We start from the raw sequence: 27,796 nt of genomic DNA, 5'->3' as shown, positions 1-27,796 counted from the left end.
AATGAAGGCATTGGATTAGATGATTTCTAAGGTGCATTTTTGCTCTAGTATATAATTCTATGAATGAATGGTGGTTTATAGAGCCCATTCCAAGTAAGAGGATTGTAGAAAATGTTTATACAATCCCCCTCCTTTTTTTTTAAAGCCCTTACCTTGTCTTAAAACCGTTATTATAGGGGACAGCTGGGTAGCTCAGTGGATTGAGAGCCAGGCCTAGAGACGGGAGGTCCTAGGTTCAAATCTGGTCTCAGACACTTCCCAGCTGTGTGACCCTGGGCAAGTCACTTGACCCCCATTGCCTAGCCCTTACCGCTCTTCTGCCTTGGAGCCAATACTCCAAGATGGAAGGTAAGGGTTTAAAAAAAACAAACAAAAAAAAACCCTTATTGTGGAACCTCTTAGCTGCCCCCAAACTCCTTATTTCAGATATATTAAGGTTAAGGAAACTACCTTTAAAAAATGTAAGGATGGTTGAAAGGGGAGAAAAATAGAACCCACTCCTGCAACAGAAAAGCAAACAGGTCCATATCTGTTATGCATATTGGATCCCATTGCCCTCTCAGGAATGTATATTTAAACAAGGAAATGCTCAAATGCCTATTGAAGTAGATGTGCCTAACTGAACAAAAAAGTTACATGTTGCTAGGTCTCAGAATCACAGTGTGCTAGGATAGGAAATGTTGAATTGGAATAAAGGATAAGCAGGAATTTAAAATATGGATTTGTTCCAAAGATATCCAAACTCAGGATTTTATCCTGTGGCTCAAAGCAAGTCGGACTAGGAGTCAGAGCAGACATCTACAGTGGGGAAAACACCCAAACCAAGGCTACAGTTGTAGGGATTAAAATTTAGGGTTTTGACTAAAATATGAGAATTCCAAAGTAATATTGTGGTTGCCGATTTAAAATATTATAGCTCAAGTCAAGTGACTTTTAGTAGTTTTTATTTACAAAGAGGTGGAAAGAGTGAAAGTAGAGAAATGTAAGAAGAGAGTAGAGAAAATGTCTAGCCTATTACACCAAATGTTGCTCCGGTGTGCAGCTCAGCCCTGGTAGGGCTCGTTAACCCTAAGTCAGAAGACCCAGTGATGTCTTATACAAAGGTTCCACCAATGCAGCCTCCTCCAGAAGGAGGCCTCTCTGGAACTAATCTCTCCAAAAGCCAGGAAGAGAAGCCAGCTACTCACTCACCCAAGATAAAGTCCAAAGGAGAAGATTCAGGAGCAATCCAAGAAGCCAAAGTACCAGTCCAAAACCTCCTCCAAGAGGCAAGTCACCATCCAAGCCAAAGATTCAAGCTGAAGACTCAAGTCGAAGACCCCTTAGCCAGGAAGTTCAGGACTTTTTACAGTCCTTTTTCCACGGCACTCCCTGTCCCTTCCTCCACTTCACAGGAACCAATCACAGCTTCCAAATTGCCTAGCATTGCCCAAGTGGGCAGTATTTGTGGGATCCACTAATCATCCTTTGAGGGTATAAACTCTTATCAAAGGATTCACAAGTTTTTGGAGTTGTCACCCATTTTAGTTAAGTGACTTGGGAACTCCCTTACTTAGTGTTAAATAGGGGTGTTTAAGTTTTTGATTGATAAACTAAATTAGACAAAGACAATAAAGAATTCCCTTTCAAACAGGTTAGGGTGCCTGATGAGGAGGTCCTATTATGTGCCTCTGGGGACATGCTCACACATAAACATGAAAACAGGCTTTAATTTTGCAATGGGTCAGATTTCCTCTGCTCTAGCAGATAGAGCTACCTACTGGCAAACAGGGTTTGTTGGGGAATAAGCACTCTATTCACTACAGAGACCTTATAAAGCCATATGCATCTAGAGTGGGGCCCCCCAAAGTGAAGAAAATAATTAATAAGCTGTTTATGCAACTTCACAGAATGCAAATATGCAATTCCCCATGTTCCGATTCTGACTGCTTATGACACAATCTTTAACAATACAAATAGTCATCACTTTAAATCCTATAATCCTCAAATTTGCTCAAAGTTTCATGTTAACATATGAACCAATTGGCCTAACAAGATCCTTTGTTCACTTTTCCAGGGCCTGTTTCTAAATGTGTCCACACTTTAAGTAAACTTAAGATCAGGAGGGAACAAAACTCCCATCAAACCCAAGAATTGTTAGGACCATACTGCCAAAATTAAAGGACATGTCCTATCTTCCTGTTAATAAACAAGCTAAATATGGAAATGTTTTGTATGACTTCTTATGTATAATCAATACCAAACTGCTTCCTTCCCAAAGAGGGAGGAAAGGCAGGAGGGAGAGAACTTGAAACAGCAAGTAAGCTACATCTACAGGTTAGGAAAGAAATCATTTTGACAGCTGTGTGGAGGATGGATGGGAATGGGGGCTGATTGGAAATGTGAGATGAGTGAAAGAAACTGAGGAGGACCCTATGGTCTCAAAGCTAAGTGACTAAAAGGAAAATGACACCCTCAACAGTAATGGGGAAACCAAGAAGAGGGGTCAGTTTGGAGGGAATGATAAAGAGTTCTGATTTGAGGGTGTTGAGTTTGAGATGCCTACATAACAAGTTTGAGATGTGCAATTTGGCAGCTGGACACAGGATTTAAGGTTTGAAGGTGGATTCAGAGCTGCATAGAGATGATAATTGAACCCAGCAGAGTGGGGAGAGAACAGAGAAAAGGGTACAGCAAAGGAGACTGAGGATCAGTCAGAAAGGAAATTAATCAAGAGATAATACCAGTGACAAACTATAGAATCTTAATAAAATCAGACCAATAAAAACAGCCAATTTTCTTTCATACAAAAGCATTTAATAAAAATATCTCCACAGTGATTAGGTATTACAAACTTCATAAGCAAAATTATTTATACAGTAATAAAACATTTATACAAAATAAATCGCTGAAATGTTCAGCACATGAACAACCCAACCCAGAACACTTGGGGACAGCAAACCAAATCAATTAGTTCTTGACCATCTCTTAGATAACAAAAAAATGATTTTTACAATGCAAGGTTGGAACTATGGAAAAAAATATTACTATTAAGCAATCCCCAAAGCTACTGGAAAAAGACCACCTTTAGCCTAAGATGACAGTCTGTATCTGTTAGTGAACAAAATGGTTGGATGGCAGGTGTATTTATGAACCATTAAGGAAACTCCAGGCCAGGTGATAATCAGATACTAAAATCCAAGAAGTCTCTTAGCTTCCTCACTCTGGGCCAGGAGTGTTTCACTGGCATACTTTTGCAGGAGTTCCATCTTCTTTCTTCGTACAAGAGCTTCTTCGATCTAAATATACAAATAAAAAGTCTCACTCTTTGTCCAATGAGCTCCTCAAGCTCTCTTTTAATAGTCTAGTGTTAAAAGCTATGTCTACACAAAACAAAAACAACCAAGTGAAAAGTGGAAAACTGCATCAGTGAATTCATTTATTTGTATTCAAATTGTATTCATTTATTTCACCTTTCTGCCTCAATTTTCTCATCTATAAAAGAAGGAATTGGAAGATCTCCAAGGTCCCTTCCAGCTCCAAAATTCTTTCATCTATTATCTATACTTAATAATAGTAAGAGCTAGCATTCATATAGCATTTTAAGGTTTGCAAAGCACTTTACAAATATTATCTCAAGTGATCTTCACAACTCCCTTTGGAGGTGGTGCTATCATTATCACTTTAGGGATGAGGAAACTGAGGCAAAGGTTAACTGACATGCCCAGTATTGCACAAGAAACTGAAGCCACATCTCAAGTCTTCCTGATTAAAAGTCCAGTGATCTATGCACCATACCACCTAGTTGCTTCAGAAATATGTGAATTATGAAATGTCAACTTTCATCCAGAAGTTTAGTGTCCTGTAGAATCCAGTTTCCTTGTCCACCCCACAACCCCTCTAAATGCCTAGAATGACTGAGACACATTTCCTTTGTTTGAACAGGGGCTAAAATGTCACCCAAATGTATCAGAAACTCCAGGGACTAGGACCAATTCCCTCCCCCAGCCAGTGCTGCCTCAGAGGGAGATACCTTTATCCTCAGGTCAGCTTAACCAAATCCTTGCATTCACATTAACCCTTACTTCGTCATTCAGCCTTAACACCCAATTCTCCTTCACTGCCTTTTCTACCTGGAACCATTTCCTTCCCCATCACACCAGCTGCCTTTGGGAATGGACTCATTTAGAGGTGTTGGCACAGAGAGAGGCCAGAAGGTTAAGTGTCTCTTCTGGGCTGACTCCAAAATCTATATAGTCGGTCCCAATCTGATTTTCACAAGGAAAGCTCAAAGTGATTTCCCAAAAGCTTGGTCCTGACCACACTATGCTCACACCCACTGTGTCTGAGGCCAAAAATCAGCTGCTCTGTTGGCATTTAAAGCTGCTCTTTCCCATGTTCTTCTATCTTACTCCTCTTCAGGCCACAATGATCCTGCTACAATGTCCTATTCATCGCTCCTCAACCAGGACACGGTCTCCTGCCTCCTGGAACACTCTCCCATCTTACCTGTCTTCTGTCTTCCTTTAATATTCTGCTTCAATCCCTCCTATCTCCTACAAGAAGCCTGTTCTCATCCCACCCCAATGTCTTCATTCTAGATTACCTTCCATCCACCAAGGACAGTTATTTACATGTTGTCTCGCAAAGAGAGCGTGAGCTATCTGAGGGCAGGAATCATGGTTTTTTGCCTCTCTTTGGATCCCTAGGACTTAGCACAATAACTGGCACTGGGTAACTAATCTTTCACTTGAGCTCCAAGCCCCTTGCTGCCAAGGGCCTTGTGGAAATCTTCAGTTGGATACCACAGCTACCTCAAACACATGTCCAGAAAGATTTTACATTTCCTTTCAAACCAGCACTTACTCTGTGCCAGGCACTGTGTTAGACACTTCACAAGTATTCTCTCATCGATCTTCACAAGGCAAAAGTGACTTGCCCAGTCATACAGGTCTGTCTGAAGTTGGATTTTGGCCTCAGGTCTTCCTGCCTACAGATCTATGCTCTCTGCACTGTGCCGTCCCCTCACACCCTGTTTTTACTCAGGATGTCACCTTCCGTGGGCTCCTCAAGTTTGTAAGCTTGGAGTCACTTCCAGGCGCTCCTCTCACTCATACCCCAAAACTCAATGCTTCTACAGTTGCCATTTCTCTTGTTCCTGTCCCTTTGTCTTGACTCACGGCCTCGGCCACACAGGATGCCTTTACTATCCCTCACCTGGACAATGCAAAGCCTCCTACATGGTCTCCCCAATGCCTGTCCATACCCTCTGTAATTTACCCTTCCTAAAGACTCTTGGTGCAGAAGGATAAAGCACCAATTCCTGAGCCTTGTACTGAGGGGCTGCCAGCATGCTTGGTGCTGTTCTCCTTCAAAGACTGTATGTTTCAGACAAACTGGACTGGAAGCTGCCACTTCCTGCACTCAGTCCACCCTACCTTTTTTCTTTCAAGCCTTACCTTCTTAGTATCAAATCTAAGACAGAAGAATATCAAAAGGTTAAGTGACCATAGTCACATAGCTAGGAAGTGTCTGAGGGCAGATTTGAACTCAGGTCCTTCTGATGCCAGGCCTGGCACCCTATTCATTGAGTCATCTAGCTTCTGCCCTTCGACTTTTTATGGGATCTGCCTCCCCCCCCCCCCAAAGGAGCAAGGTCTTTGAAGGGAGGGTCTGGCTTCTTCAGCTTTGTGTCCCAGGGCATAGCTCAAAGAAGCATTTAATAAATGTTTACTTGAGTGAAACTGGAATAAATTAGATTCAGTACATCTAAACAAGAAAAAAGATTTTTTTTTCTTTCAGAGTAATTTCTTAGCTATTTTCTAACATTTCACAAGATAAAATGCAATTATGCCAAGACAACAGCGTGCTGCACTATATGAAGAAAATGCAAACCAGATGAGCAGAATGAAATAAGCCCTTACACTTCCGTACAGAAACACAGCTGAGAGAAGTAAGTTCTGTTAAAGGGCTGCATGCAACTCTGGGCACTAATATTTCCAGTCAAAACATTTAGGAGTTATGGAAACAATCATTCTTGAGCATCTGAACACATTCTACACCAAACCCAAGGCAAGCTGGCTTCTTCATAGGGAGGCTGGCAAAAATGATGAAGAAATGCCCTAATGGCAGCTAGGCCTGCGGTCAGGAAAACCTGAGTTCAAAACCAACCTCAGACACAACTAGCAGTGTGATCCTGAGCAAGTCACATCACCTCAATTTGTCCCATTTCCTCAACTGTAAAATAGGCATAATAATAGCATCTATTTCCTAGGGTTGTTGCAAGGACACCAAGGAACAAATGAGACAATGTCTAGCATATAGTGTCATATAACTATATATATATATGTATATATATATATAGTTATTATTACTATTATGATTTCATGATCGCTTTCTATAAAATCCTTATTTCTGGATGTTTCCCCTTAAACAACCCCTCAGTGGAGAGATGAATGATGCTGCAGGAAGTGACCCACTGCAGACTCTTCTGGCTAATAACAGTACATAGTGAACAGGGTCTGGGCTCAGAGGACCTTGGTCTAGGTCTTGCTCTGTCATTTTCTAATCATGAAAACTGAGGCAAATCCTCTGCTCTGAGTTTCCTCATCTGTAAAATGGTGACAAGAAAATGAACACTACCTAAATAATGATCATTTCTCACATTTCTGTAGGGTAGTGCTTCTCTTATGACCCCCTATGAAGAAAACAGCATATTATGACTTTACAGATGAGGAAACTGAGGCTGTGAGGAGGGAAATGATTTGGCTGTGGTCACTAAGCCAGTAAGTATCAGAGCTGGAACCTGGACCCAAATCTCCTGACTCTAAGTCCAAAGCTCCTTCCACTACACAACAGAACCACTCACTGAATCAAGTCATTTGTCAGCCCCATTATCTAAAATAAAACATGTGGTGCAGCCAAGTAGCAAAGGGACAGAGTGTTGGGCCCTGAGACAGGAGATCGTGGGTTTAAATCCGGTCTCAGATACTTCCTAGCCATGTGACTGGGCAAGTCACTTAAATCCAGTTGCCTAGACTTGGCTGCTCTTCTGTGGTAGAACTGATATTAAGCCAGAAGTAAGGGTTTAAAATATTAATTAAAACAAAATAAAATACATTCTGAAATGTGTAGTGAGTGCTCATCAAATGGGCACCAAAGCAAGGAAGAAACCTCTGCTTTAGCTGTAACTTAGCCAACCTCCTTTGGAAGAAAGTTGTTCGGAGGAAAGCATAAACAGATGCTATCATTATTTTTAGAAAGCAGCTGATGATAAAGGGGGAGAAAGCAGGTCCTTGGAGCACAAGGAAAAGAAAAACAAAGACTGATCTCTGTGCATTCTGGATGATAAACATGGCCCAAGGGATTTGGTTACAATGTTTTTAAAAAATTTTCCCTCTGAGGCCTGTCTAATCCCTACCACCACCTTCCACAGTTCTGTATTTCTTACCTCCTGCTGGGAGGGCACTGGGACATGAGCAATAAATTTCTGCTGGCCTTCTTCTCCTTCTTTTTCCTTGGCACTCTCCTCATCAGACTAGAAAATAGAAAATTTTCTATTAGCTCCAAAATAACTACCTGTAGGTTAGTAAGCAGTTTTGATTAACCCCATTCATTTATTGTCTTACCTTACAAATACTACATGTCCCTATTTTTCAAATGCTGGGCCCACAGTTCAAAGCCTGAGCTTTGCTCACAGTTAAGATTTATATTTCTTAATTCATTCTGTTCTCTAGAAGGAGGAACAAATTTCAATTTTCCTTGTATCAAGTCAGCCAATCAGAAGAGGAAAAAGCTTCCTTCCATAAATGAAGAGCAAGTCAGAGCTGAGGTTGGTTTGCTTGTTCTATTCTCTGGCTGTTACTATCTAGGTTTGCTGATTTCTGCCAAGGTTGAATTGAGGCCTCTTTGCCTTCAGCTTCTACTGTTTCCTACCCATCCTACATATCACAAGAATAATATTCCTAAAAGATTTTATATGAAAAGTAGACTTTACTTATTTTTGGGAGTATGAAGGGGGTTTTTTAAAAATTGTTTTGCACTCGTTTATTTGTGTCTTGCATTATGAAGTTTTGGTATTAGAGGAAATAAACAACTGTCCTATGCTTAAAAAAAAGATTTTATATGATCTCATTCCCCTTGTTTAGAGGAATCACTTGATTTATTCCTCCAAGCTGGGCCTCAGTTTCCCATCTATGAGAGATGGACTAGGTGATTTCAGTCCAATTCTTTCTAATTTAAAATTCTGACTCATCTAAATATCTTTGTGGATGGTCTGAGCTTGATTTAGTGAAAAGGCTTCACATCTCAAATGTTTTCATACATTAAATAGAAAAAAGAAATACAGTTCTCCTACAACCAATGCTCAGAGAGACCTTAAACAGACAAAAGGGAAACTGAAGGCAAGTGATAATCCCTAGCCAGGATACCTCATCATCATTGACAGCATAGATGTTTATTTCTTCCTCCTCCTCTTCTTTGTCACCTCTTGCCAGTCGGGCCTCTCTTTCAGCTTTCCATTTTTCTACTGCTTCTGCTATGACTAATTTAAAACAAGAACAAATGTTATTCACTCTGCCCTCTAATCTAAATGTCACATTGTCAAGTGATAAAATTCTTATCCAAGTAAAAAAAAGATGACATTCTGTAACTGTGCTACTATGAGTAGGGAGAGGAAGTGAACCCCCCCCCCCCAAGAGACTGAGTGCTGTGAACACACACACACACACACACACACACACACACACACACACACCCATGCTATGAGCTATGGGCCATGCTGTGAGCTATGTTCCTCTCCAAACCCACCACAGGAATCACATTCACCAGACTCAACAGGCTGACATCTGCGTCTCCCCCTCAGGCTGCATGCGCCCACCCCCTACAAGTGCCTTACTTCAGACAGGGGAGGGAAGCAGCACTTCCATTGGGCCACTGGGAAGAGGGGCAAGGGAAGTGAAGAATGTCCGCAGGTACATGGAGAGGGGGAGGGGAGCAGTTTGGTCCTGCCTTCTTCTGGCTTTCTAGTAATGAACTCTGTGCTATGGCAGTGCACCTGCCCAGAGAGACCTACACGCTGTCTATAGCACACGGGCCATAGGTTCACCATCATAGGTCTAGGCTGATGCCAACTTTTGTTTTTTGAACTTCCTAACTCATAAAAACATCACAAAGCAATTCCTTACTGAAGATTCTCTAATTCTATCCAGCTCAATGATTCAGTAACACGGGAGAACAGCCACGAACAAATATATAAGGGAGAACATGACCCGGCATCTAAAAATTACTACTATTTACCTATAATCAATGTATCACTCTAGACCCTAAATGTTTGTTGACTATAGAGTTCTCAGAATTTCTATGATGGTATTTCTAGCCATGTTTCTAAGATAAAAATGTTGATATTCTAAAGTTTACCCTTTTCTTGATTCACCCTTTCATATCAACAATTTGGCATATAAACAGATCTGGAAACTAAGGGCTTACCTTCGTGTATTCTCTAAATAATCAGGTGAAGAATGAAAAAAGGTGTAGTCATCTCAGCACTCATTCCTTTCCCTTCATCTCATTCTCTTCTACCTTCTCTCTTACCTGATTATAGGATCAGATGATTTATAGCTATAAAGGGAGGTCATCTAGTCCAAGCGTCTTCATTTTATAGATAGACAAACTGAAGCCTAAACATATTTGGTGACTTGTTTAAGGCTAGATATGGGATGCAAATCCAGATACCTAATTCCAAATTCAAGGCAGTCAAATGAGTTTGGCAAAATTAACCAACTATACCAGGTGGAATAAGTTTTGATGAAGACGAAAAAGGAGAGGTGGGGATCACTCGACATAGCCAGAAAGAGTGACCTGAGTGTCTGGGGGGGTGTGGGGAGAGAGGGTTGGGACACTAGAAGTGAAGAAGTAGTTGAAAAAACTGAAGGAAGCATAACTCCAGAGACCAGTGAGAAATCATGCTCCCCCCTCTCCTGGCATAGAGGTGACAGACCCAGATACAAAATGAAACAAACGTTTCTGGAAGCAGAGTCAATGAGAATATTCTAGTGTTAGCTCTAACAAATGCCATGTGACCATGGTAAGTTACCTTCCTTCTCTGGCCTTTGTTTCCTGCCCTTAAAAGATAAAGATGGGAGGCTAGATGCTCTCTAGGGCCCTTCCCAGTTCTAACATTTCATGACTCTATGATCTAAGGTTAGCTTAAGAAAAGTCTGGATGAACAAAATTCATTCTTGAAGAATCGACTAATTGTATTTATTTACTTTTTAAATTCTTACTTTTCATTTTAGAATCAATACCATGTATTGGTTCTGTGTGCAGTGGTGGTCTAGCCACTATTCAGAGACCAGGAAGCCATCAATCACAACGCAGTTGTTTATTGAGAGAGAAAGAGAGAAAAACCTGGGGCAAAGTCCCTCATATCCTTGACCTGCTACCTACTCCATCAGAACCCCCTCTCCAACTCTCACAGAATTCAGTTAGAGCACTCTCTTGTCAGTTAGAGGTTCTAATCTGCATATTCACTCAGAATGCAGATAGATGTATGGTACATGGAGTAAGGTTTACAGAAACTGGGAAAAAGCATAAACTTATCAGCAACTTAAAGTATCAACTTGAAGGACACATTCCACAATCTCATAAATATGTTATATAGTAGAATAAAGACATAAATTGTTTCTGTCTCACTTAGGTATTTATACTTTTATATGCTGGATGGATTGAGGCAATCCTAGGAGAGACTACTTTTACTGGAGTCCTAGGCATATTCATTTTGGATATATTAATAACTATTACCTTGAGAATAACACACTAATTTCTTACTCCACACAGTTCTAAGATAGAAGAGTAGTAAGGGTTAGTATTTAAGTTTAAATTAAATTAAGCTTAATTTAATTTAAATTAGTGCTAAGTGGGTAGGGAGGTAAGTGGGAGCAAGTTGGGGGGAAGGACCAGGGTCCAAAGCAACCATGACATCAAGGTATTTACAACATATAAAAATAGGGGAAAGGGGTAGAGCAAAATAAGTGAGACACAAGAAGAAATTTCAAGAAAAGATGTAAACTTAGAAAGTAGTATATCTCCACAGAACTATTCAGAGGACCTATAAAACTAGGCTGATTTTATGTACTTATGAGGAATTTGAGTATAGAGTCTAGTTGCGAGGAGCAGGTCTGGAGTTGGCTGGAGGCAGAATCCTGACCAAAGATGGCAGTTCAGAGAAGTAGCAACCAACTCAATGGAGGCTGACAATGAACTTGCTATACACACAGAGTTGCTGCAATATGAAATGTATTTAGTTCACCAATGTTATAAGGGTTTTCTAACCCTTATTGATTATTGGTATAGTATGGTTATACTCATAAATTTGTTCTGTGTGGACAGGCTGTTGGTGTGACTATTTGAGAAAAATGGCTTCTCAGAGTAGCCTAAGAATTCCAGCTCAGCCAGTTGTATAAAAAATATATTTTTATTATAAGTTAAAAAAACTAATGAAAGGGATAGTAAAAGGAAACAAGTGGAAAAGAAATTCTTATAATACATAAGTCAAACACCCAGAGCTATGGCTGGCCAGTATTTAGGGGCAACTCTCTTTCACATTCTGGTGCCCACAAACAGGGCTGCAAGTGGGAGGGAAAAAAAACCCTTGAGGGAAAGGTTTTGCCTGAATTCCAGGGATGTATGGTGTCTCAAGGGTTAGATTTGAGCCAAGAAGACCTAAGGCAAGCCATCTAAGCTCTCTGAATGTTATTTCTATCATATAAAAGATGAGGATAATAATTGCAGGACCCAGCTCACAGGATTCATGCTTAAAGTCAGAACAAAGGAGGTGAAGTGCTTAGCAAAGTGCTGGGCACATAGTAGGTGCTTAAAGTTTATTCACTAAGTTTTATAAATTTTAAACACTATGTAAATCTGTTATTAATAATTCAGTGAATTATTATTAGAATTATAATCCTAGCTTAATAAATCAGGCAAACCACTTGTAGCTCTTAGTAGAGGGATATTTTTGGAAATGGCCATGATGTAAAATAAAAACCTAAGATGCTCTTTGTAAAGGGTTTAACACTGTCCCTAGTAGTTTGGCCAACTATTGGTTTCCTTTAAACTACATCTATAAAATGAGGATTAAGCTAGCTAATTACAAGCTTATTTCAAAAATCATAAGATAAAAAAAAAACCCAATACTATCTTAGGAGGCATTAACAGAAGTACCATTTTATTGTAGGGTCTATTAAATTATGACTGCCAGGACTAACTTCATAGCATCTGGTTTGTGGTTTCTATGATCATTCTAATGTGGATCAGGATTTGATAGCTTTTTGGAATTTTATAATTGGAAGATTGATCCCTCCCTCTGGGAATGCAAATGAATTGGTATTATTTGCTCAAGAATTGATAAACATATGCAATAATTTATACTATATTATATCATTATATATTAAATATATAATAATATATTAATCATTGAGAATTGAGGTCTTCTATTCCTGTCAGGATCTTTGCACATTATAACATTCTCTCTCCATCCCTGACATACTATGAGTTGGCATTCAGATGTAGAATTCCAAGGGAAAAAAAAGAACCTCTAAGGGCCTCTGACATCCACTTCAGTGAGTAACCTAAGGACATGATTCCTGGCACTGGTTAGGCAACTTAAAGAGTCAGAAGCTGGGAAGATGTATTCCCACAATAATAATTGTTTATTATCCTATATACCTAGGTAGTTTTCATTGTTTCTCACTTTCTTTTACTTTTATCCCTAAAACAAGCCAGGAAGGTACTGGTCTCCCCACCCCATTATAACTATAGATAAGTTTCTGACTGGTTCTCAATCTCCTCATATGCTTTGGGATCCTTCACATCATCCTTGTTAGCAACATCAAAATCAAGTAGACTGGGAAACATTCCAATCCCATATGCTCATTCCCCTCAACTAATTACTACAGATTTCAACTCACAGCTTTCAAAGAGGAAGTAACAGATAATATCTTACTGCAAAGGATGAATCTATGTCAGAGTGGGAATCGGACCTTTTCCTGTACAAAAACAGAAAACTGGGAAGCCACTTATGTAAGAGCTGCTACATACATATTCCATTTCAATATAAGAAAAGGAATGGGTATTGCAACAGCCTTTCCCAAACTCTAGCCAGCTACAAAGTAAAATTCTCTACTAAAACTTGTCTGGACACTCAGATAAGCCATGCACATGGTTTTCTCCTTTTTTTCTTAAATAGCATAGACATGGAGTTACCACCTAATTACTTATTTGGAAAGACCCCTACCACCTTATAGAGGAATTGGAATAGGTAGGGAAATTTTACTAAATCTTTGAATTCACACAAAGCCTTAATTCAAACTACTGTAGTGAACAGTCCTAATAAGTATCCAGAGCAAGAAAGATGGCAGCTAGTCTCTATCTCCCTTTGCTCAGACATACATACATGTTGGTCTCTAGATCTACCTGTGTTTGGTACACATTTAGGAGGAATATTTGCGAAGGAACAAAGAGACAAAACACATTACACAAGAGGGAATCAAAAGAAAAGCAACATATGTAGGATGCAGAAGATTTGGTGGGGACACGAAAGGTGCATTCACTTATATGATTATATTTAACACAGAGGAAATCAGATGTACATATTGGTCCCACAAAGACAGGGCTAAGTTACAAAGAAGTAAATTTCATTTCAACATTTTTTTTAAAAAGCCTCCTAAAAGGTGAGTGTTCCCATCCCAGGAAATTTTCAAGTACAGTCTAGATAATGATAATAACCAACATTTACATAGCACCTACTATGTGCCAGGCACCATGCTAACGAAGCACTTTACAAATGTTATCTCTCTTACTATCCCCATTTTATAGGCAAGGAACCTGAGGCAAATGAGAGTGCAGTGAATTGCTCAAGGTCAAAAGCTAGTAAATGATGGAACAGTTGGTTGGACAAGATAACCACTAGAGGCATCTGTGAGATGTTATGATTTTGATAATATATAAATGCATTTAAGCTTTGAAATGTCATACAAATCTAAGTAATTATTAATATTTTCACTTAAAAAACCCACAAAGCTTATCTTAAACTACAAAAAATTTTAACACATGTTTCAGTTTAAAGTAAAAATCAAACTCAGAAAGAGGCTGTTCAACTGGAGAATAACTGGTAGTGTTTGATTATGATGGAATACCACTATATTATAAGAAATGATGAGGGGGCACTCTCAGAAAACCTGGGAAGATTTATATGAACTGATGCAAAGTGAGCAGAATCATGTGATCATTGTACATAGTAATAGCAATATTGTAAGGATGATCAATGGTGAGGGACTTTACTCTGATCCAGTCATGATCTAAGACAATTCCAAAGGACCATTCCAAAGCAATAAAAATTGCTATCCACCTCCAGAATTGATTAGCTCTGAAAGTAGATTAAAACAAGCTATTTATATACCTTTCTTTTCATGCTCCTGCTCTAAAGGTTCCAAAATGCCATCATCTTCATCTCGGTAACCATAGTATTCAGCATCAATAGCCTTCATAAGCTCAGCTCGAGTCTTCCTGGGAGGAGGAAGGGCTAGAAGAACCAACATCCACAAAGTGACTTTTCTGTACAAACAAAATTTCTAACTGGTAAGAAATATTGTTCACAATAAACTTCTAGAATGTAAACTTGGTCTTACTGTCTCTGCCTTTCTAACTTATCCTTAGGCAATTTCAGAAAGATATAAGATGAATGCTACGTAGCTCGGTTCCAGGCCTACTATAGGAACTTAACGGAACGCTTGACTGATTTTGTACTTTTCTTCAGTCAAAACTGACACTATAATGGAAAATAAAAAATGTTACAAGTCCTTTAACCTTTCTGAAATCAAGTTTCCTCATCCCTTAAATGAAGGCTTGGGTCAGATAATATCTAAGGGCCTTTCCAACTTTGAAAACTATGATGCTATATTACAATATGAAACATAAGTATTTACTCACAAACTAAGATTCAGCACCATCCCTCTCCTCTGATGGGCCTGGCTTCTTTGAGCACTAAAGCCTTCCTTCAGGAACCCAGAATGGCAGGAAAGGAGAACTAGATTCTCAAAAACTATGTTAGTGAAGCTTGTGTTCAGGCTGTTTTACCAAAGGTGGAAAGGTAAATCCAGAGTTGGTGAAGGAATATATGGATATTATCAAAGGGAAGCTTTAATTTTAAGAACTCAGCACTAGGTCAAGCCAGAAGAGGATGAATTTTTTTAGTGAGGACAACTTGTAAAAGCCATCTATTAAATTAGGAAATATTCTGTGGCACGTGTTAATAGATGGCACACCCAGACCAATAAAATATATGAGGCACTGTCAGTCAACAAGTATTTATTATTAAGTACCTACTATGTGCCAGGCACGGGGATACACAAAGGAATGGCTCTCAAGGAGTTAACAATCTAATGGAATATGAATTATACTCAAATATAATTCTCTCTCTCTCTTCCCCCTCCAATATCCTATAGAAGAAAATTCAAATCTATAAAAGATAATCTAGGAAATGAATATCTATATTATAATTTACTAAAATATAGCACTTAAAATCCAGAAGGGATCTAGAAGATCATATAGTCCTATTGTTGCCATTCAGTCTTGTCTGACTTTTTGTTACCCTATATGAGGTTTTCTTGGCAAAGATACTGGAGTGATTTGCCATCTCCTTCATCAGAAAGTTTTCCAGATGAGGAAATTGAGGTAAACAGGATTAAGTGACTTGCCCAGGGTCACATAGCTGAAGTGTGAGGTTTAAAGTTTGAACTCAGGTATTCCTGACTCCGGGCCCAGCACTTTAACCACTATGTCATCTAGCTCCTTAAAGTCATAGGAGAAAGAGCCACACCTTCAGGTTTCCAAGTCCTTCCTAAGTCAGACTCCAACTCAACCTTCTAACCTTACATCAGGCTGCTGCCTTCTCAATTCAATTCACAATAATAATAATAATAGTGCATTAAGTAAGACAGACCTGTGCTTTTTTCCCCTCATTTCTTTAACTCATAACCATTCAAACTAAAGAGTATAGAAACCCAGGCCCTATTCTAAGTCATATAATGGAGCTAAAGAACCCCAACTATTGAAACTCTTAGTTATCAATAAAATTATAAAAACAAAGCAAGCAGGAAGTTACTTACGTTCCTTTTCAAAAAGCTCTCTAACACCTGGAAGATCTTTAGCTGCTCCAAAATATTTGTAACCTCGATTTCCTGGAACCTCTTTGCCTTCATGGTCTAGCATTTTTGGGCCAACTTTCTTATATTTGGGGGAGAAAAAAGGGAGAAGTCTCGTTAAAAAAAAGTTCTTCTCAAAAAGGTCCTTTTGCCTAATGTCTATGAAGTCTTCAAATGGGTCACAACTTTTAGGTTGACATGACAAGGTACAGAATATTCAATAAAGAATAGATTATAAGTTCCTTAGGGGCAAAACCATTACTACCTTTGTCTTTGTATCCCAAGCACCCAGGTGAAGCATGTCACATAAAAATTAATACATGTTCAATAATTTCCAAGTACCAGACTCCTAAAAACAGTTGTATGGTAAGATAAAAATGCTACTTATAGGGCCATAGCAAATGCTTTTCTACCTACTCTCCTTAAGATAATAAAGTCACCTTTCTTTCTTTTAAACCCTTCCATTTTAGAATCAATACTGTATATTGGTTCCAAAGCAGAAGAGCAATAAGGACTAGGTAATAGGGATTGAGTGATTTATCCAGGGTCACACAACTAGGAAGTGTCTAATGTCAAATCTGAACCCAGGACCTCCTGTCTCTAGGCTAGGCTCTCTATCCACTGAGCCACCTAGCTGCCCCAGAATAGTCACTTTTTAAAAATACCCCATTTGTCCAAAAAGATGACAAGAATTTGAAATGGTAAAATATTATGTATTTCTTTTGTACCCACAAACATCATGGAATAAAATCACTTTTCCATGTGAGGTTACAGGAGGAGGAAAAAGGCAAAAAGAGGTCTTGAGCCAAATGAGAAGGAAATCAGAGGGGGATTTGAATGGAGAATGGACTAGTGATTCAGGTTTAATCTGTAGGAGAAATTGAAAAAATTTTTGAAGGAATCCATTCTCAAAGCTAAAAACAATACAATTAAGAGACAACAAATGGATTAAAGAGGATAAAATATCATTAAGTAATAGAGTCTGAGATAGACTCAAGAAGGATAAGGAGAAGCTAGCTGACAGGGCAATGCCAGGTAGGTCAGAAAAAGTGAGCAGAACAAATGCAGAGTTAAGTGACAAAGTGCACTGTTGAGGGGGTAAATTTGTTGTAGATAGTTTTAACTTTTCAATCAAAAATAGGCTATAAAAACTTCTAATCGGGCTTTTCGGGTTAAAGGATAAGCACTGTGGGCTCATTTACATCCTGGAAAAAATGAAGGAAGAGAATAAGGCCCCTCCCCTTCCTGATCATCAAGCAGGATGAAAATTTCTAAGGGAAACGAAATCAATGCCTTAATGGAGAAAAACTGGTTCTTGAGGTGATTTTAAAGAAGGAAGATCTGAGCAGGCAAGAAAAGGAAAGAGGGCTTCATTAAGAGGTGAGAGCTGGATGTCCCAAGAAAAAAGAAGCAACTCATCCTCCCACAGAGTGCTACAGAAAGAGCCACAGCCAATGTCAGGTGAGAGATCATCTACTGGTATCTGAGGAGAGACAAGAGTGGCAGGAATTTGTGATAATTCCCTGCTCAGGTTTATTGAGAGTTATTTGTCCAGCTGGTAAGAACAGAGAGATTATTTGTGTTCCTGGAGGCATGAATGCAAGACATAATAAGGAAGCTTCCTTGGCTTATCAAAACAGATAACAACTACTCACACCTGGTGACTAACACTGGTAACAAAGGACCATTACAGAAAGAACTTTAAAAGTATTAAGTCTTAGGCAAGAAATTGACGGCCACAATGATACAGGGTTTTTCCCTCTCAATTTTTCCAACTGAGGGTAAACAGAAGGGAAAAAAAATAGTAATTTGGGATATGAATAGCTATGGCTAAGTTCTTGGTGGAATCCAAGAATGAGATATGGAATTCTATATCACTGCTACAAGATAGGATTGGCACGGCCCTGGTGAGACAAAGTGTACACAACAAATACCAGTGGGAATTTAATTTACTTGCCAGGGGTTTTGCCAAAAAACCAAAAAAGGCTTTAAACTAAAAAAGAAGGCAGAATTTGGAAAACACCATCTTTGTATAGAACCCAAGTTAGGTATCACAGGGAAATAACTAAAATAATTAATAAATAAAATAACTAAAAAGATAACAAATCATGGGAGGCAAAATCCAAGAAAAAAATCAATAATAAAAACTCATACTCTCTTATGTGTATTCTCAAATGCTCAAAATTTAGTCAACAAATAAGTTGAACTAGAGGACCTACTACAAGGAGGCATATTTGACATTATGGGTATCACTGAGAATTGGGGGGATAAAACCTATGCCTGGATTATGAACTTTGGATATATTTTATTTCAAAGAAAAAGATCAGAAAAAAAGAAGTGGGGATAGAAAAGGGACATACTCATATATGGAAAACCAGGAAGAAAGGGAAAACATAACGGGGTGGTATACTTTTTGGGTGATGGTGAAAAGGGGAAGAAACAGAATGAACTGTGATTAGTAGACATTACAGACCATTTGAGCCAAAAGAGGAACTAGATGACTAGTCTGGGTAACAGAACATAAACATGAAAGTAGTAGTTATGGGGGACTTCAATTACTAGGATGTCTGCTGGAGTTCTCTCTTACCCAAAAGCAGAACAGTTAAAAATTCCTTGACTTGCCTAGGTGATAATTTCATCCTTCAAAAGGTAGAGGAACCAAGAAGGGAGAATTCTATTCTGGACCTGACTTTTAATAACAAGAAGGTATGGATTTCTAGGATAAATTTGAAGAGAAATTTAAGAGAGGAGAGACTGTTCCATTCTAGAGTTTGTGATAAAGAAGGGAGAAAAAATCTGGGCATTTTGAAATGTAGATTTTAGGAAAGTAGATTTCAAAGAGTTCAAAAGAAAGATATATAAAATCCCATGGAGTAAAATGCTTTAGAGAAGTCAGTCCCAAAGGATGCTCAAGAATGAAATTTTGAAGGCAAAGGGTATCAATTCCAATGAAAAAGAAAAATTAGATTTATTTGAAGAGATCAATGGGTACGTGGGGAACTCAACAGGCAAATTAGGTTTAAAAAAAGAAATATCTAGAAGATAGAAGGCCAGGTAACATAAGATGAATATATGAATATGACAGTTCTATTTAAAAAAAAAAAAAAGAGGGCAGCTATGTGGTTCAGTGGATTGAGAGTCAGACCTAGAGACAGGAGGTCCTGGGTTCAAATTTGACCTCGGACACTTTAGCTCTGTGATCCTGGGCAAGTCACTTGATCCCCATTGCCTACTGCTTACCACTCTTCTGCCTTGGAACCAATAAACAGTATCAGAAGGTAAGGGTTTATTTTAAAAAAGGGGGGGGCAAAGGATGGTGTCACAGAATGCCAAGGCTAAGATAAGATGGCTGGTGAGGAAAGCTAATGAAAACAAAAAGCATTTGTGTTTTGATTTCTTTTTTAGCTATATTAGAGGTAAAAAAAAATGAGAATCAAAGACCTTTGCTGGAAGTGAATGGGATAATGACTGACAAAAAGAGGAAGGTGCTCTATTATCATTTTGTTTCTGTTTTCTCTTTCTTTGCACCAGAACTAAAAAAAAAAAACACAAAAAAAACTAACAGGGAGCTTATATCAAGATCAATCAGGAGACAATAGTTCATCTTGGGATACTGTGTCAGCTTGCTGGGTGAGTAGCTGGCCTTCCTTTCCTGGCTTCTGGAGAGACTGGTTCAGGAGAGGCCTTCTTTTCCTGGAGGAGGCTGCATTGGTGGAACCCTTGCTGAAGACAACACTGGGTCCTCTGGCTAAAGGTTACTGAGCACTGCCAGGGCTGAGCCGGACACTGGAGCAACACTTAGGATGACAGGCTAGACATTTTCTCTATCCTCTTCTTACATTTCTCCACTTTCACTCTTTCCATCACTTTGTAAATAAAGCTACTAAAAATTATTTTGACTTAAGCTATATTTTCAAATCAGCAACCACAATATTACTTTAGAACTTTCATATTGGGGAGCAGGTTGGTAACTCAGAAGATTGAGAGTCAGGCCTAGAGATGGGAGGTCCTGGGTTCAAATCTGACCTTAGACACTTTCTAGCTGTGTGACTGTGGCAAATCACTCAACCCCCACTGCCTAGCCCTTATCACTCTTCTGCCTTGGAACCAATGGAAGGTTAGAGTTTTTTTGTTTTTTTTTTAAATGTCATATTAGCATAAAAACCTAAATTTTTATATTCTTACAGAAGGTACTAAGTATCAGTTCCAAGGGAGAAGAAAAGTATGGGCTAGGCAACTGAGGTTAAGTGACTTGCTCAGGGTCACAAAACTAAGAAGTATCTGAGGCCAGATTTGAACGTTTGTCTATAGACCTGGTTGTCTATCCAGAGCCACTTAGCTGCTCTGAATTCAATTTCAAATATTGAATGGGAACCTTTTTATCCTTTTTGTGAAGATTTTTTATCCAAGATATGCTTTTTTCAACAAATTCTTTTTAAATTTCATTTTACTTACTCCATAATCAGGACCTCCCAGTTCCTTTATTCGAACCTCCCAGTGTCCTTTCTCTCTTAGGAGTTTATTAATTTCATCATTCAGGTCCCGAATTCGGAATTCACCCAAACCAGCTAAAAGTGAAAACATTAACAATTTCAGTTAAATTGTAATTTCTTTTTATTTATTTCCCCATTTAGGTCTTATCGAGAAGAAAAAGACACTTGTTATATCAAATGTTGTCTTGTCTTTAACTATCAACTTACCAGAGTTAAGTCACTGCAGTAAACATAAGGGGAGGCCCTGAGAGGAAATGAAGTGTATAAAATACATTTTCCCTCCATTACTCAATCAGTGAGTACATAAGTGAGGGGGCTCTTAATTTGCGGGCCATAAATAGGATACTATAAAAGCTGGAGTTGCAAAAAAAAAAAAACCAACAACCCCAAACATTTAGCATCAATGAAAAGACAACATTCATTCTTCCAGAAGCAAAAATCACCTTTGCCAACCAAGTTCATCTATGAAGAAACTTGTACAATAATTTGAAGAGTTATTAATAAAATGACCTCCAATCCTCAGGAAACATGCTAACAAAACATTTTATTCATAGCTAACTACATAAAAACAGGTAAAACAGGAAACAACTAGAGCTACAGGATGAGGAATAGTCAAGTTATTCTATTTTTCAAATCCACCAATAAGCTCATGTATGAGACATAAGAGACATAAGAACACTCAGCTGACACGTGAGGTAACCTGAGGATTCAACTATAAAACAAACTACATTTAATTCAAATTGATTTTGCTTTTCTTTATATCCCCAGTATTTAACCCAGTGCTCTGCATATAGAAGATAATTAACACAAGATTATTGTTTGGGGGGGACTTTTTTTTCTTCCACTTTTAATCCTTACTTTTTATCTTAGTAACAACTCTAAGAAAGAAGGGAAAGAGCTAGGCAAATAGGGATAAGTGACCAGAATCCTTGAACCTAGGTCCTCTCGATTCCAGGCCTGGCACTCTATCCACTGAGCCACCCAATTGCCCAATGAATAGCTGCTGACTGATTTTCCTTTCCAAACCAGGGAAGATACATAATATTCCCCAGCTGAATTTTTTCCCACTGCCTTTTCCTATACCCTCTAACTTTGGCTTTATGTACCCATTTGTTTACACCCTACTGTGTCAAACCTGAGCTCATCACTGAGGAGCAGTGAATTAAATCCACTAACTTATATTTATAGTCACATATTAACCTACTAAAATATAATCTCTCTGAAGGTAGCAACTGTGCTCTTTTTCCACCTTTGCATTTGCAGTGCTTACTTACAAGGCCTTTGCTACTGTTAAAAAAATGTGCTGAATTAAAAAAAAAATTTAACTTACCATTTTGAATTTGTGCCACTTTTTTTGAGATCTCTCCAATAATCTGCAGCAAACAAAAATATTTTTGCATAGTTTTGAATTATTCAAGAAAAAAAAATCTGTTAAAGTACTGATTGTTTAACAAGCCAAAAATAACTTAGATAATGTCAAACAATTCTAGAATACTACTAGGATAGATAACTTTATTGGGGTAATATAGGACTTAAAAATCATTTTCTCTCAAGTTGGAAAATGTAGGTTTTTCCTTCAAATTGTGCTGATTTTCAGGTCATTTTTTTTCTCTGGCTAACTTGATTTTTTTAAAAATCACCACCTGCAACAGAAAAATCATTAGTAATGAAATATAAACATTACTTTCAGGATTTCATTGGTGTGGATGTGCATCCTTCCAACAGAGGCATACTTTTATTTCTCAGTGCTTTAGTCTAGCAATTTTCATGAATTGCTACGACAAAACAAAACAAAAAACAAAAATCCACTTGGTGAGCCAGCCTTTTACTGATGAGCCTTCTTTAAACTTGGCTAACATAGTTAATGGACAACAGACACACAATTTGCTACTGGGCAAATACAACCCAATACAATAGCCCTTCCAGATTGGCAGGACCTGTCAAAATTTGTGCTCCAGAAGGCACAATCTTTTAGAACTCGGGTTTACCCCTATACCACAAAACAATATTGGAGTAAGATGTTAGTAGAGGAAATGGGAACAATATTAAGTATTAAATTATATATGTAACAGTGCTATAAACAGTGAAAGAATAACATGGAAGACCGTTAAATGAATAAAAACAAGGTTCCCACCAACTGTTCTGGGTTTTGGTTTCCTCATGTGTAAAATGAGGGGGAATGCTCAAGTACTTTCCTCTCCTCACAGTTACTAACTCAGGGTGACAATATCTATATATACACACAGCAATAACTTCCACATTTATTTTTAATAAAATCACTAGCTACTGAGTTATGTGACAAACCAATACTCGCCCGTATCAAACATACCTGTCGTCGCCACTTTTCTGCTTTAGGTAGTTCATTACATTCAGAGGCAAGAAAAGGTCTTCGTTCCTGAATGGCAGGAAAATGAGATATTGGTACAACACTCATCCAAAACATATAATTTTAATAATTGGCTACAGTTATGTGAAGCCTCCACAATTGGCAATCTCAAACTTGTTTATGAGCTTTAATTCAAGCAAAAGGTCCTTAGCTTTAGCCTGGCTTACTAAGTCTATTTCAGGTGAGTCCAGGTGTCTTAGTTTATGTTTCCAAGTTTCTCTCTCTGTAACCCAATTTCATACTAGCTATTACTGGAGGAAGGGAGTGGGGGGGGGGGGTCCCTTTTAAAGTCTATCTTGGGTAAGGACACCATGGTCATTTATTACCATTATCAGAGATAAGACTAGTGGGCTGGATGAAACACTGATCTCATCACATTTGTTAATTTATGATTCTTAATTAGTTCTTTAGGTTACAGATGGTATTAGGAACTCAAATATAAGAACTTGTAGCACCTGCAAATACTATGAATACAGTAGAGGCCACATAGGAATCCTGGAGCAGTAAATGTCAAACATGATCCAAAAGAGTAGATGGCCAAATCTATTTGTTACACATTATGCCACAGGCAAAGTCCACCCTTGCCCTTGACTCCAGGTTATCCCAACTGGTGGCAAATGATCAGTCAACAAAAATAACAAACAGAAGACAGCTTAATCATAACAGCCATGGGATTGCTTTGCATCTGACAGCTGCTCTGACACTCCCAGGCTTGGGATTTATTTTTATATACATATTCTTGGCATGCAGATACACAAAATCAAAGAGAGATAATTGGAAAAGTAATACATTAACTTTTAATAAATCACTTGATTAACATTCTATATTTTTGTATTGTGATTACAGACAGAATAAAGGTTGTACACAAGATAAATTATTTCATCACAGGTGGCTTAATTTTCTCATTACCCTGTGAGAAGTTTTGAGCTTACAAAGGAAAATTATGTATTGCTTTTAATAAAATGGAATAATTAATCAGCAGTTCTTAGAAGACAACACAATTCAAATTTAGACTGGTGGCTTCTAGGGAGTTACTGATTTGTGTAATCAAGTCACTGAGGCATACTGAAGCTTGATGTACTTGTACTTATCACTTGGGCCTCTATGATTGATTTGTGTGCTGGCTTTATGAGAAAGTTTTGGGCTTGGTCTGTAGCTGCAGTTTTAGATTATGTACCTAAGTAAAAGTTAACCCATGATAGTCTTTTTGGGATTGGGTTTAAGGGTCTGATCTTTTGGTGATGTTTTGGAGAATTAGGGTACAGGTGTTTTGCTCTTGCATTATTTCTTTTGAGACTAGGGGGAATCATAATCATGTCACTTCATAGGTAAGGGGCATTGATGAAAGAGGTCATGTAAAAGGGGGTTGGGTGGGCAATCACATCTCGCCAAGGACCACTCTGTGGTCTCCCCATCTACCACGTGTGACTCTGTCAAGGTGTCGTGGTCTGATGGCTCCCAGCAACATTAGAATTTAACAAATAAAAATAATGTAAACCAACCTTAACTTTCCCTTCCTCAAGTTGAGCTTGGCGAAATCTCGCCAAGGCCGTCCTAAAATTAGAAGAGGAAATTCCATGAGTTTATGTTCAAAGATTTCCCATTATGCTGACCAACTGTGAGTTAAGTGAATCATCCTAATATAGTATTAGAGTCCAAGTTACTTATGCACATAAAGACTAAAAAAATGCAGTGACTAAACATGGTAAGAAGGTAGTTGTAGGGTAGTAATATGCTCTAAGGGATTTCATTATGCTCTTTCTGGTGCCTAGACAAACCATTTCACATACTAGTATCTTTATTTCAAAGTTCACAAATATATGCAACAACCAAGAGTTATATAAGAAAAAGGGGTTCTATAGACTACAAAAGTGTTTGTACTTTTCTATTTCTGGTAATAAGAATAACCTCCAGATCTTAAATAACCACTCCAGGTACCAATCTCTATAAATGCTTTCCCCTTAAAGTGAAAGGCAGTGCTACCCACTTTAAGTTCTGTTAGCTGTTTACTAAACATTAAATGGAAATGACACTAGTGAATTTGGGAATAGATTATAGAATTTCCTAAAGTCTACTTCTGTGGCTGGTTAAATAAGTATGAAAATCATGTAAAAATATAATCATTCTCAAAGCTCTCCAAATCTAAAGTGAAAACTACAAGTTCCAGAAGCATATTTCAATTTGAAAAAAAAAAAGTTAGTACTTACATGGCCTTTTCTGCATTTCGAGCCTATGGAGAAAAGAAAAGATTGTTCATGTTTTCTTAATATATTGTTTATATAACAAGGGTGAATAAATACAAATGTAAAATAGAGCCCATTCAATTTGTGAATAAAAATACAAGGTAACAAATTTCAAGAATGATCCCCCTCTAGGATACAAAATTGACTACCATGCTAGTGATAAAAAGAATATTTAAGGAACTTCAGAATTATTATGAAGCAGAAAAAAGTAGAATGTTATCCAAGTAACTTATAATGTTATACTGTCCTCTATTTTTCAGACAGATTTCCAAACAGGAATCACAGTAATCATAGAGAATAAATATATAGAACTGCCAAGTGATAGATACAGTGAAGTGAGCTGTCAAGTGGAGTGAGCTTCATTAGCCTCCTAGACTTTCTCCCTCAATTTTATAAAACCTTCCCTGCTACCACCTCTAGTTCACACTCTGAATTCCTACCAAAATTATGGTCATAAACAATAAAGTTTCGTGTTTAAATTTAACTGTATATGCTTTGTTTTGCTTAATTTCTTTTCTCTAGCAAGACTGTAAACTAGAGAAAAAGTTATGCAGTAACTATGTGTATAGTAACAAGCAGCTGTTTCTTTTGCCTCTTTCAGTGATGGGGGAAGATGAGAAGGAGAGAAAATTCAATTTTGTCAGAGAAAAAAATCTTAATTTTAGAAATCTTATTAAACAACATATATGTATACATACATGCACACATGTATAGACATCTATATCTACCCATTTATCAACTGTTTATGTCTTGGATACCAAGTATTTATCAGAGAAGTTTGATACAAAGATTTTCTTCCACAATTTACTGTTATCCATCTTATTCTGTTTATACCCATTTTTTTTGTGTGTGTAGAAGTGTTTCTGTTTCATGTTATCAAAATTATGTGTTTAAACTGCCTCTACACCTGGTTTGGTTAAGAATACATCTCCTGAGCTGAATAGAGCCAGCCCTGGAGACAGGAGGTCTTGGGTTCAAATGTAGCCTCATACTTACTTCCTAGCTATCTAGCCCCTGGGCAAGTCACTTAATCCCAATTGCCTCACCCTTACCACTCTTAGGGGGAAAAAAAGAATATATAAAAAACCCATGGCTGTGAAAGACTTACTTCTTTAATTTCTTAATAATATGATCTTTAATATTAATGCCAAGTATTCATTTAGAATGTATTGTGGAATAAAGTGCATGGTGTTGGTCTAATACTCATTTCTGATTCAAAAAACTCTCAGTCTATCCATTTCTGAAAGCTCTTATCCCTTAGCTCTCCTGCCTTTGCATAATTCCCTGAGAAGGCCATTTAACAAAATAGGTACCTGTACTCCTTTCCTCTCACTCTCTTCTTAAACTCTCTACAGTCTGGCCTCCAACTACAACATTCAAATGAAACTGTTGCCTTCAAAGTTACAGGTGATCTTTTAATTACCAAATCTAATGGCCCTTCCTCAATCCTCAACCTTCTTGACCTCTGCAGTCTCTGACACTCAATCATTCGCTCCCTATCTAGGCTCTTAGGACACCACTCTACAGTGTTTCTCCACCTACCTAAAGAACCAATTGTTTCTCAGTCATGCCCACTAACTTGTGGGTGCTTCCAAAGCTATATACCCTGGGCTTTCTTATTTTTTAAAATATTATATATATATTTACACACATACTATTCAACTGGGTGATCCCATCGCCTTCCATGGATTCAATAGCTCTATCTACGCTGATGAACCTAAAATCTATTTATCTAGCCCCAACCTCACTGCTGACTTCTGATCTCTCATTTCCAACAACCTGCTGAAATCTCAAACTGGAGACATGTACAAGATGGAATTTATTCTCCTTCCCTAATGTCCGTATTCTTGTGGAAGACCACCCCATCCTCGCAGTCCCCATCCTCACTCTCTCCTTCCTCACATCCAACCTGGTGCGGAGCACCGCTCCCCAAACCTGCACCCCGTTAATGTCTTCCCCAGGCTAATACACCGCCCCTTTTCTCCGGACATTTTCTCTGGATGTCAGAGATCTCCTCCTGCCAACCCCATGCTCATGGTCTTAAGCCCCCTCACCCCCACCCCGCTCCGCTCCCGTCCTTTCACTCACCATGGTGCTTGCGCTGCCCGCGGGGCTGACTGCCCCAGCACGCCGTTTCCACCGGAAGCTGAAGCTTCTCCAAACCTTCGCCTCCCACCAGAAAGGAAGCGCAGCTACCCAGGTTGACCCAGAAGGAATCAGAAGAACAGGAAATGGAAGGGGAATCTGAGTGAGAGGAAGGGGAGCTTGGACCCAGGCGCGTGCGCAATAGGAAGACTTGGCCACCAACGTCCATGACGCTTGCGCAATTCGTCTGTGTGGAGTCGGTTACAGAGAAGTTGGGAGTGTCTCTTCTGGACTTCTTTTGAGCCTGCGCAGTAAGATTGCTCCGGGCCGAAACCTAACAGTTGTTGGAGTGGGGCTCTTGTGCCTGTTGAGATACGGGGAGATTCTTCCCTGCTATTTTGGCTTCTGTCC

At 38.6% G+C, this 27,796-nt stretch overlaps 1 protein-coding gene across 1 annotated transcript; it reads right to left on the bottom strand.

The window, feature by feature from the left end:
* Window positions 1-2,774: 2,774 nt before the first annotated feature.
* Window positions 2,775-27,641, bottom strand: ISY1 (ISY1 splicing factor homolog). The gene is made up of 11 exons (XM_007500329.3): window positions 27,389-27,641; window positions 25,265-25,287; window positions 24,560-24,611; window positions 23,001-23,066; window positions 22,002-22,044; window positions 20,634-20,746; window positions 16,143-16,260; window positions 14,435-14,557; window positions 8,409-8,521; window positions 7,430-7,516; window positions 2,775-3,278 (listed from the first exon to the last, which is right to left on the bottom strand). Exons 1-11 carry the CDS (start codon window positions 27,389-27,391, stop codon window positions 3,171-3,173), a joined length of 849 nt encoding a protein of 282 aa, XP_007500391.1. The 5' UTR covers window positions 27,392-27,641; the 3' UTR covers window positions 2,775-3,170.
* Between the last annotated feature and the right edge of the window lie 155 nt (window positions 27,642-27,796).

The sequence above is a fragment of the Monodelphis domestica genome, chromosome 7, assembly GCF_027887165.1.
Source record: "Monodelphis domestica isolate mMonDom1 chromosome 7, mMonDom1.pri, whole genome shotgun sequence".
Classification (NCBI taxonomy): domain Eukaryota; kingdom Metazoa; phylum Chordata; class Mammalia; order Didelphimorphia; family Didelphidae; genus Monodelphis; species Monodelphis domestica.
This window is presented reverse-complemented; position numbering and strand designations above follow the sequence as displayed.

Coding starts and splice junctions, on each gene's coding strand:
- ISY1 (XM_007500329.3), bottom strand. Junction 24,612..25,264: donor CGAAATGCAGAAAAGGCCAT/GTAAGTACTAAC, acceptor TTCTAATTTTAG/GACGGCCTTGGCGAGATTTC. Junction 20,747..22,001: donor AGTGGCACAAATTCAAAATG/GTAAGTTAAATT, acceptor TTTCACTTTTAG/CTGGTTTGGGTGAATTCCGA.